The sequence below is a fragment of the Choloepus didactylus genome, chromosome 1 (genome assembly GCF_015220235.1).
Source record: "Choloepus didactylus isolate mChoDid1 chromosome 1, mChoDid1.pri, whole genome shotgun sequence".
NCBI classification, from domain to species: Eukaryota; Metazoa; Chordata; class Mammalia; order Pilosa; family Megalonychidae; genus Choloepus; species Choloepus didactylus.
Genome location: NC_051307.1, coordinates 205,510,429 through 205,521,233, shown reverse-complemented (window position 1 = coordinate 205,521,233; position 10,805 = coordinate 205,510,429). Strand labels below are relative to the sequence as shown.

Here is a 10,805-nt window from a genome sequence, read left to right as displayed (position 1 = left end):
TCCAGAGAATTCATGTACATTCTAAATTGCCTGGTTCTTTTATTGGATATCTCATATACATATTCACAAAATTTACACCGCTTGTGTCATACCATAACATTGATACATTATAAATAACAAACAAGTTTAACAAGCAGTTTAGCAATGTGCTCAAAATGTTAAGAAAACCTCTTATAAAGGACTAGGTTCTGTTACATGTAGTCTGTGCTGAAATTGTAAGCATCATCCTCCTCTTCAGTCATTTTACTCGAGACAGAAGGCCCCGCTTCTTGCTTATAAAACTGTTCACCTACATTGGAGGTAAAGAAAGTGAGGTTGTAAAAGGGGGGGAAAAAAAACAGTAAAAGTGATTCTATGCCATGTTAGAAAAATTCCCTCAACCCAGGGCTTACCTGCTTTAGATTTCTGAGGTGGTGCTTCCCATATCACTTCTGAAGTGAACATGCCTGTGCCCTTTTCCTTGGGAAAAAGATAAACAGTGTTCAATCAGTAGCCCTTATCCATTAATCCAAGTAATTATATACCTGGAAAAAATTATGTAATCACAAAATTAAGGCTAATGACCACAAACCTTAAATGCGTGTATTATATGGGGCTTCTTCTCTTAAAAATTAAATAAATTTCCACCTTCATTCAGCCTCTTCCCATTTGTCATACATTACAATGATGGAAAAACTTACTCTGGTTTTAAAAAACTCATGGAGAATACTCTTACCTTGGTTTCTTCACCATCAACACTTTCCTGGTCTCTGTCAATGTCTCCACTGTTGTGCTCCTGCTCCTCCTGCTTCCTCTCTTTCAGTTTTGGCAATTCCTCAGGTATGTCATTTTCCTCTATTATTCCATTTGTCAGACCCGAAGACTGGAAAAGGATGCTACTGGCTAAACAAGGGCCCCTGATGGCTAGGAAAGGAACACAGCCCTTGTAAACATGATACCTTTACCAGCCTGTCAGCCAATGGAGACAGCAAAACACAAGCCTTGCTCACCTTGTATGCAGTGTGCATTGTTCTTTTCAAGTTGTTCCAGATTAAAGCCCCATTTCATGTTTGCCACAATACTCTCATTAAAATGTGGGGAAGGAGTCCAGGATGTAGGGGGCTGGCAATAGAAACTTAAGGTGGCCCTGGTATTAAAAAACATATCTGTCAAAAAACCAGTTCCTTTATTCTATGTGGTCATCAACAGGCCAACATAAAGAAGCCTCACCCTGTCCATTCGGACCATAGAAGTTTGGCAGCACCTTCCACATTTGGGCTTCCCCCTTTATAGTGCAGTCCTCTTCTCTGAGCAAGCAAAGTAAAAAATTCCAGAGAATTCTTATAGTCTGGAACAGTAAATTTCAACACTACCTTGAAAAAAAAAAAAAAACAAAGGGAAAATGTCACTTATCTGATATAATGTAAATGTTAAGAAAAACTAGAACATTTTCTAATTAAAAGAGAAGCAAAAATAAGCAGACTACAGTAATCAAGACATTGTGGTACTGTTATCAAGATGATGATTAGATCAGCACAACAGAATTGAGAGTGCAGAAATAAACCTTTATTTTACATTTAGGGTCAACTGACTTGACAAGGGTGCCAAGATAATTCAAAGAGGAAAAGAAGAACCTTTTCAGAATGTTGCAGGAAAAACTGGATTATCCATGTGCAAAAGACTGAGGGTGAAACCTTCCTCATATGATACACAAAAATTAACTCAAACTGGACCACAAACCTAAATGTAAGAGTAAAACTACAAAACTCTTGGAAGAAAACACGGGTAAATTTTCATGACCTTGCATCAGGCAATGGTTTCTTAGATGTGATATCAAAAGCACAAGCAATCAAAATAATCTGGACTAGATAGAAAATAATTTTTTATCAAAGGACACCATCAACGTGAAAGACAACCCACAGAATAGGAGAAAATATTTACAAATTATATATCTGATAAGGGAAACTTGTATCTACAATACAGAGAACACATTTAAAACTCAAAGACAAATAGCCCAATTTAAAAATGGGCAAAGGATCTGAATACAGACCTTTCCCCCACACAAATACAAATGGCTAATAAGCACATGGAAAGATGCAAATCAAAATCATAATGAGATACCTAGTGGATGCAAAGTGATATCCAATAGGATGGTTATGATCAAAAACGGGGAAAATGATAAGTGTTGGTGAGGATATGGAATAACTGGCAACCTCATACACTGCTGATGGGAATGTAAAATGGTGCAGCCACTGTGGAAAACAGGGACTTAAAATTGTTAACAATAATACCCAGCAATTCTCCTAGAGAAAACACGTCCATACAAACTTGAACATGAATGTTCATAAACAGCATTATTGTGATGGATAAATGAATGTAAAGCAAGTCACAAAAGGGCACACGTGTATGATTCCATTGATATGAAATGTTCAGAATATGGAAATCCATAGTCAGAAAGTAGATCAGTGGTTGCTTAGGGATGAGGCTAGGAGAGCTTGGGGAATGACTGCAAATGGGTGTTTCTTTTTGAGGTGATGGTTGCACAACTCTGAATCAACTAAAACCCACTGAATTATATACTTTAAATGGGTGAATTGTATGGTATGTGAATTATATCTTAATATAGCTGTTCAAAAGAGAAGCCAAAATATACCTCATCACAAGTAGCAACCACACCTGTACAATTTTTCTTGTATTTATGGTATAGTTCTAGGAGGATCAAATATAGGCCCAAATCTCAGAATTGTATTCAGCTCCTGCACCCGCTCCCCCACCCCCACCCCAATCTCCCTTTTGGGTAAATAAGGGGTTTAAAAAAAAAAACCCACTTATGATAAAATGATGAGCACAAAGGGGGTTCTTATACCTGTCGAGTGTCAGCCTGGGACAGGATGGCACTGGCAGCCTCCATTGGTTTTATTACTTCAATACTTGCTGGACTTCTCAGAGCAAGTGAAGTGGCAGAGTTAAGTGGAGACACGATCAAGCTGGGGCTGTCTATGATTGTGATCTGTTTGTCCAAGGGGACAACCTGCATGCTCCTGGAAAAAGAGAAATGGTAATCAAAGGGGGCATGGATTTATTTAGGAGACAAGAGAAAGAACTTCAAGTGAAGATCAGGGTTGGATTGAACAAACTCAGCACAGTCAGTCAGATCCAGTTTATCATCATTTGCTTCACATTTATCTGAAACCCAAACAAGTGTGCCCTCCCCTTCTAAAGATAAACACCCCCATGTTGTATCTTTTATATATCCATGTATATGCTGTTTCCTCTGTCATTAATAATTTTCCCTCTTCCACCTGGCAAACTTCTATTCCTTACTTAAGACCAGGTTCAACTATCACTTCCTCTGAGGCAGCCTGGCTGAATCTATTTGCTTATTTGTCTTTCAAATGATAATTGTGGGCAGCTGTCCTACTCCAATCAGTTCTTCCTAGCCTACCACTGGCTTAACAATCTTCATTTCACTGGAAGCTTTAAAGAAAGAAAGAATAGAAAATTGTCTTCCTCAAGATATTTGGAGTAAAGTTATATATCCACATTTGTACTAAAATATTGCAGTTAAGCAACAGCTCAACTTACCTTGTAAGCCCCATGGATACACCAACATTGCAGGTCCGTTCCTGTTTTAAGCTATTGATGATGCTGCTTTTTCCCACATTTGGGAAACCTACGATGGGAAATCCACAGATAAAAAAGTTTTTATGTACTGCTTAATTATAAAATTTCCACTGCCTGACTTTATGCATGCCTGATATTTAGAGCAAGATCAGAGTTGGATCTGAGCATCTTCACTTCAACACTAGGAACAATCTTAGCTTCTTCATTTCTTGCTCAAGTAATGAAAGAACAGATTAGTAAACCAATTCAAATATCCCAAGGTTTTCAAAAGCTAATTTCCTATAATGCCCAGTCACAACAAAAAATCACGGAACAACTATTTAAGTTTTCTTGGGTAAATATCTTGGCATGTAAGTAAGAAGTAAAATGTACTGAACTGAAAATAACTCACCAATTACTCCAACCTGAATGGCTTTGCCGTATGTCTCCTGAAAACCTCGAAGAAGCTTCCAAAGGCCCTCTTTTCCAAAGCAGATTTCACTTTTGAATGGAGCAGCTTTCTTTTTTACCTTCACATGTTAAAATTCCAAGTAATCAGTTTGACTACATCTGACACCTCACTAGTTAAAATCCAAATGATGACTTCCAAGCCCAGCTCTTAATTACTATGCTCTACTGCTGTTCAGATTAACTCTTTGGAAGAAATCAGAGTTGGATCTTGTTATTTTTCATTTTTCTGTCAAGACTTTATACTCATCATATTTCAAGCCCCAAATAAGAACCACACTTTTCACCACTAACAGTCACTAATAGTAAGGGGTACCTTGACTATCTTCCCTCTGTCCTTCAGGATTGTTGAGGCTCTGAACACCACTGTTGGCAATTCTTTCTCCAAGTAACTTAGCCAGCTCTCCAAATTCTCCTTTGGCACCAGATCTGGTAGGAATTAGGAATGAAGAGAGATGCTCCAGTGTGGTCATTTTGTTGAGAAGAATGTGCAAGATCTGCTGAACTAGATTTTTTTCTAGTTTGCTTTGTCCCAGGTTTTTATTTAAGGATTTAATTGGAGGACAGGTATGTTCTCTACTATGCTATTACCTTAACAGAGCCAAATGTTAGCACTTCTGTATTTCCTTTATTCCCACTCCCCCACTGCTCATCCTTTCAGAGCAGAGCTAACTTCTAGATTCTGACTGTACTAATCCTAGAACTAATTCTGTTTTTAGAATTTACCCTCAGCTAATAGTCATTTGCTTCCTGTCCACAACAGTATTTTTAGATACCCTTTCTACTTTCAGGTCTCTGTTCTGGGTTTTCCTATTCCCATTCCTCAAACCCAAATACACAATTATGCATCTTATTTAAATATATTATCATATAGGTTCTAATTTATCTAACTCCTGAACATATAAACTCAACATTGTTTAGGTATCAGGAATTTAGTATAATTCATCACTTCTTATACAAAAAGGGATAGAAACTTATCTTACATAGGACAAGGTGGTAAGTATGAATGGCAAAAGAACACCAGAAACCAGTTGAGTCACTTGTGGAAAACACCCTCTCCCCACTGCCCAGCACTGTCTTTGGCAACCAGAAAGCAGAGCACATGCACGGGCTTAATTGAGGTCAGAGTTGGATCTTAACCAGTCTTCAGCTTCAGTGGCAATCAGACTGTTCAGATGTTTTCTTCATACCTCACCAGAGCACATGCAAGACAAAGGGCATCCCTTTAGCTCACCTGATTTATTCAATACAAGTATCAGCTTTTTCTGTCCACCCTGAACAATGGCTTCTTCTACCTGGGGACACCTGCAGCCAAGAGGATCTCGGGCATCCAAAACCTCAAGCACAACATCTGAAATCTCAATCACCTGTCAAAGTACAGAACAATCAGAACCACATCACTTGCCCTGGGAACACTCAATAGAAGTGTGCTGGCATTACCCACTTTGAAGAGTGAGTTCAGAGTTGGATCTCATGTCTTCACTTTTTATGAAGAATGTTCATATGTTCATCATTTCTCACATGGGAAAAGCAAAATATACAGGCTTGCACAGGGCCTCCAGTCTCTCTTTAAAGTACATTTTATAAGTGGAAACAACCCCAAATGTATGAATGTACAATCCTGCCCTGACCCCCCCCACTTAGTTTCAAAGGCCATTGTGGGCCTGCCGAGAGCTGTTGAGATGCATAACCAGGTTCTATCCACAGGGGGTAAGGAGCTTGGAAAAGAGGGGGCTGGGGATAGCATTGTGAGGGAGCATTTAGACCAAAAGGACATCACCCTCTTGACTTCTTTCGCTTAGGTTTCCACAGTACATTAGAGATCACAGTACATTATTTTATCACTAACTTATTTTTCTCAATCTTAAAAACCACTGAGTCAAAATGTGGTTTGTGTCTTTAACACAAAGAGCCATTTTTGTAAACCTCATTCCTTTACAAACATTTAAAACCAAGATAAAAAAAATAATTCCTTTAGCTCAGCGTTAACAGGAAAGGCCTTAAATGAGATACGACAACCTCATGAAGGATTCTCCCACGTCAACTGAACTCTATTTCCACGTTTACAAGGTTGGTGTCACAGGGGCAGGAAGGAGGAATACCTAATTACCATTTTTAGACACTAACCTAGACTAAGATACCTTTTTAAGTTCTTGACAATATAACTTCTTCAGATTCTGTTTGCCCAACTTGGCTTTGTTCTTAGCTTTGTGTTGCCCAAATTCCTAGATGATAAAGATGAGGAGAAAAAGACCCAAAATTAGAAGTGCAATAGCTGTAACCTACTTCTCTATTCTCCATGGCTGACTAAAAGGTACTGCATTTGAAATTTTAAGCAGATGAGTCAGAGCCTGAACTCAGTCTTTCCTCCTAAGAGCACAGCAGCCCTCACTCTATGTGTGCTTATATATCTGTACCAGCAGTCTACCTCTCATTTACTTTAGAGACCAAATCATACCTCTTTCAGAGATGCCTCATTAGATGACTTAATATCAGGGTCAGCTTCAAGTTTTCTTTTCTTTTCCACTTCCTTCTGTCTATCAAGTTTCTGCTGCTGTTTCAGCTCTTCAAGCTGTGTCCAATCCGTGAGAGAAACGGATAATACAAAGTGACTTGGTATTGTTACCCTGCTTTGAAAAAATACAGATACCCACACTCATTGAAAGTTTCAGCAAGTATATCTTACCCGCTCTTTCCTTAGCTCAGCTTCTCGAAGAAGAGCCTCCTTGAAGGGAAGCACTGTTTGGAATCCTGGTCTTTCCTAGGCTTCTTACGACCCCGTTTTTGGCTTCCTTCCTCAGTTTTCTATGATGCTCCGTACCTGTTATATTGGAAATATTACATAACTTTACAAAAACACCTTCCTCCTCCATTCATGTACGAAACCAATCTGGCTGAAGTTTAGTGATACCTGCAAAATGACCTAGAAAATGAGCTCTAAATGGGCTTCTAATGGAACACGCATAAGTATGTATAAAATGGCAAAAAAGAAGAACCATGTGGCGCTACTTTCTCCATCTCTTTGCAGAGATTACTGAACAGGTCCATTAAATTTTACACTTATCACCAAATTATTGCGCTTTCCCACAGCTCTACTCATGCCTACTGAAACTCTATTACCTGAGGCTAAATTTTATTAACCAGACTTCCCCGTGGGACTGAGAGATGGGGCAGAAATCAGTTAAACAATGTATTCGGTATAGCTCTCCCAAGCACAACACCCACCTTTTTTTGGATTTTATACCGCTTATGGCAGGTCATGCGTTTACTTGCTTTCTTTAACTCTGCAAGGAAACACATCACAAAAGGATTAAATGACAAACGATCAGTTTTTGATGAACGTCTCTTTTCACATCAAGCCATTACCTCTCAAACCTAAAGTTAAGAACCATCTGGGAACTTAAAAATACACATGCCATTCTCAAATCTCGGAGAATATACTCATTCTCCGAAATGGGGCCCTAATTTTCCTCTCTACTCTTCCAACATTAGACTGGGATAACACACGGAAGCGTACGAGATCAAAAACAGCCACTTCGCTCAAACTCCAAGAATCACGAGAAAGGCCAGAGCGGAAGGTGGATTTGGAGAGCGGCTCTCAGCACTCGCTCACCCGGGCCGGTCTACACGTGGCCGCAGAAAGGAAAAGACTGGGCCCGAAACCTCGCTCAGACGCTCCACATTAGACTCTCACCTGGCCTTTTCCATTCTCGAGACCCAAACTTCCTTCTGCACGACGGGCAGGATTGGCTTAGGGCCTACCCAGTCTTGGTTCTACAAGATACAAGGAGACGGCCCACCCGCTACCCCCACACAGAACAAGCCATGACAGATGGGGCCGTGGTGGGTCCGGCGGCCACAAGAGAGAGGAGACCCTCTACACCTCCACCCGTTCCTCGACCCTGCTACTCACTTGGCCGCTTCATATCGGCGATGCGGACCACAGTGTCAGCAACGACAACCTCTCGCCACCAGTGCCACGTGCAAAATGAGGCCACAGGAAAGCGTCACGCACTCACGCGGCCGCCGTAAAGCGCGCCACCGTCCCTTCGCGTGCGCGCGCACGTACGCAGGGTCGCGCGGAGCCGGGCTGGATTGGCGACCGTGGGGTTGGCTTTACGGCGGCGCCGGGAGGGGTGAGGGCGGCGAGGGCGGCGAGGGCGGCGGGTGCTGGAGCGACAGCGGCGGCCGCGGCGGGAGGAGCAATAGCAGCAGCCGTGGCGGCCACGGGGCGGGGCGTGGCGGTCGGTGACCGCGGCCGGGGTTGCAGGCGGCGGAGTGGCTGGGTAAGGCCGGGCCGGGGGCGGGTGGGGCGGCTCTCCTTCGGCCGGCTGCCCGGCCTTTGTGTGGGCCCGGACGGGCGGGAGCGACAGCGGAGGCCCCGCCTCGGCTGTGAAGACGCGCCGGTCCGGCCGGGCGCGCGGGGCGGGGCGCGGCCCGGCGGCGGCGGCGGGCGCTGGGACGGGCCCGGCAGCCTCGCCGCACCTGCTGGCCGGGACAAAGGCGCAGAGCTGCCAGGAAACTGCCTGCGTCCTTTCCCGCCCCCCCTCGACTGGCCGTGCGCTCGCCGTGGATATCTTCAAAGCTGTCAGCGTTTCCTTTAGTCTCCGCAGCGTGACAGGTCGGGAAAGTCCTTCCGTTCCTCCTCCGCCGGCCAGGGCCTCCTTTTTGTTTGTGTCTTGTCGGTTCGGATACAAACTCTCCTAGTGATATATTTTTTTTTTACGTTTTCCAGATGACCGTGTTCAGACCGTGTGTTTTTATCAATGAGACTGTTATTTATAGTAGAGACCAGATGCTTCAGGTCTCACCTGCAACATTACAAAGATTGAGAGTCTTTGTAACTGTGTACATTTCCTGGTTTTAAAATTTTTCCATCTTACCATATTTTTTAAACTGAGAAACATAGTTTTGTTGTTATAGGGATGATGTTTGTGATTTAAACAAACATATATTTTTTCTATATATTTTTTGTCAAAAAATATATAGAAAAAATCCTGAAAAGCAAATGACAAATCCGCACCATTGGATTTAAAGATTTTTACTATAATTACAGAAACATACATTAGAGTAAAGCATTTTAACTGACTTATTTTCTTTAACAAACTAGGGCTCCTCAAAAATGATTTTTAGGTGTTTTGTTTTTTTTTTTCCATTGAGAAGTACACTTTTTTCCAAGTATAATTTGGAAGCAAATTGGGCTCAATACAAATATAGGAAACTAGTATAGTTTTTGCTGTATTACTTACAGATTGCTCCTATTTTACCTTCCAGAATGGAAGGTTAGAGAGTATTTTGTTTGAAGAGGTATTTCAGATTAAAACAGTAGGAAATGGATGTTATGGATGGATGGAAGGGCTTTGACCACTTTCTGGCCTTGGGAGTGTACACAGTACCTCAAATATTAATATTTTACCCAGATTACTAAGTTGTGTTATATTCGTATGATAGGTCGTTCTCAAAGTATCTACTCATTTGGAAGACTCTTCACTAAGAGAAAACATCATTTGGAAGAATCTTCCCTAAGATAAACCCTGGCCAGCTGCAAAATAATAGATATAGTTTATCACTTTTGTTTAAAAAAAAAAGTGGGTAACTAAGGCATAGAATAAACACCAGAAGCTCTAAAAGGCAATGTTAAAGGTGGTTTTCTCTAATAAGTAGGATTATGAGTGTTTTTTTTGTTTTTTTTTTCCCTTGGAGTCTTCTGTTTTCCAGAGTTTGGCTTAAGCATGGATCTCAGTATTAAGTATTACTGGAAATACAAGCTAAATTTTACAAAATATACCATTTGACTATACCAAATAAATATTCTTCTAGTTGTATGTTGTAAAGTTATCCTTCTTTATTGCCCTCATTAAGTTATTGGTTATCAGACCTTTGGACTTGCAGCTATAATTATGGCCAAGTTTAAAAAAACTTGGAAGTGAGCTTCAGAATCTATTTCTTTCCTCTTTATGGAAAAAAAATTGCTGAAGGCATGCCCACAGGCCTATTAAACTACACAAATGATCTTTTTGTTTTTGTTTTTTAAAAAAGGTCCTACCTAGTGCACTTTGTATAAGTTTATTAAAAAAGGAAATTGAACATTCAGTTATACCAGATACTATTCTATAAGCCAGGGCTACACAAATGAATAAAATCAGTTCCTGTGTCCAGGGAGTATGGAGTTCTAGAGTTGAAACTTAACATTTTTGTTGTGCTTTGAAGTTTCAGATTGATTTCAGGTACATAGTCTCATTTCATTTCACAGCAATCCAAGGAAGATACGTACAGCTTTACTGTTCTCATTTTAGAGGTGAGGAAACAGATCTGAGTGATTGTGACTCAGACATCATCAAACAGATAATTAGAGGTAGAAGACCTGGGGTTACTATTCTGGTCTTCTCATCACACTGTCTTTCTTGCCTAATTTTCAAAATACATTTTAAAATGTATGCCTGGGATACAGAGTGTTTGAAAATTACCCTTGAGTTGCATCTTTTTTTTTTATTATCAAAATTATGAACTAATTAATTATGAATTAATGAGTCACAAGTTTTGGTTTACTGCCTGAACTCAACCATATACATACATGCCAGTAATTTATACCTTTTTTTGTCATTTGGTTTTCTCTGGATTATTTATAAAGGTAATTCTGAACTGCCGAAGGCGTTGAAGGCTTTTTTCTTTAACCTTGGTAAAATTGTATGTGGTGTTTCTTTCCAATGACTAGTAGGATTTTAGGAAAGAAATGTTGCCTTTTTCTGAATTTT

At 40.7% G+C, this 10,805-nt stretch overlaps 2 protein-coding genes and 4 non-coding genes across 8 annotated transcripts in view; 1 reads left to right on the top strand and 5 right to left on the bottom strand.

Moving 5' to 3' along the window:
* Positions 1-22: 22 nt before the first annotated feature.
* Positions 23-8,063, bottom strand: GNL3 (G protein nucleolar 3). The gene is given in 17 exon segments (XM_037798070.1): positions 23-289; positions 393-459; positions 716-903; positions 990-1,126; positions 1,210-1,352; positions 2,846-3,020; positions 3,565-3,652; positions 3,995-4,112; positions 4,367-4,479; positions 5,285-5,417; positions 6,192-6,275; positions 6,509-6,622; positions 6,737-6,807; positions 6,810-6,836; positions 6,839-6,863; positions 7,267-7,334; positions 7,964-8,063. Coding segments are annotated over 17 exon segments (1,662 nt in total). The 5' UTR covers positions 7,977-8,063; the 3' UTR covers positions 23-191.
* On the bottom strand, positions 3,086-3,162 carry LOC119510735. The gene has a single exon (XR_005212007.1). It is a non-coding gene; the product is annotated as a small nucleolar RNA SNORD69 (small nucleolar RNA).
* LOC119510754 lies at positions 4,237-4,319 on the bottom strand. The gene has a single exon (XR_005212012.1). It is a non-coding gene; the product is annotated as a small nucleolar RNA SNORD19B (small nucleolar RNA).
* On the bottom strand, positions 5,160-5,243 carry LOC119510691. Its single transcript, XR_005212000.1, has one exon. It is a non-coding gene; the product is annotated as a small nucleolar RNA SNORD19 (small nucleolar RNA).
* On the bottom strand, positions 5,496-5,569 carry LOC119510699. The gene has a single exon (XR_005212001.1). It is a non-coding gene; the product is annotated as a small nucleolar RNA SNORD19 (small nucleolar RNA).
* Positions 8,064-8,214: 151 nt separating the features above from the next.
* Positions 8,215-10,805, top strand: part of PBRM1 (polybromo 1) — a 184,168-nt gene continuing 181,577 nt past the window's right edge. The window contains exon 1 of one of the 3 annotated variants that reach the window (XM_037797937.1): positions 8,215-8,336. The gene's annotated coding sequence lies outside the window, so the exon portion shown is untranslated. Of the gene's footprint in view, positions 8,337-8,405; positions 8,672-10,805 lie in introns of those variants that run through there. The other 2 variants (XM_037797922.1, XM_037797930.1) reach the window with 2 other exon arrangements.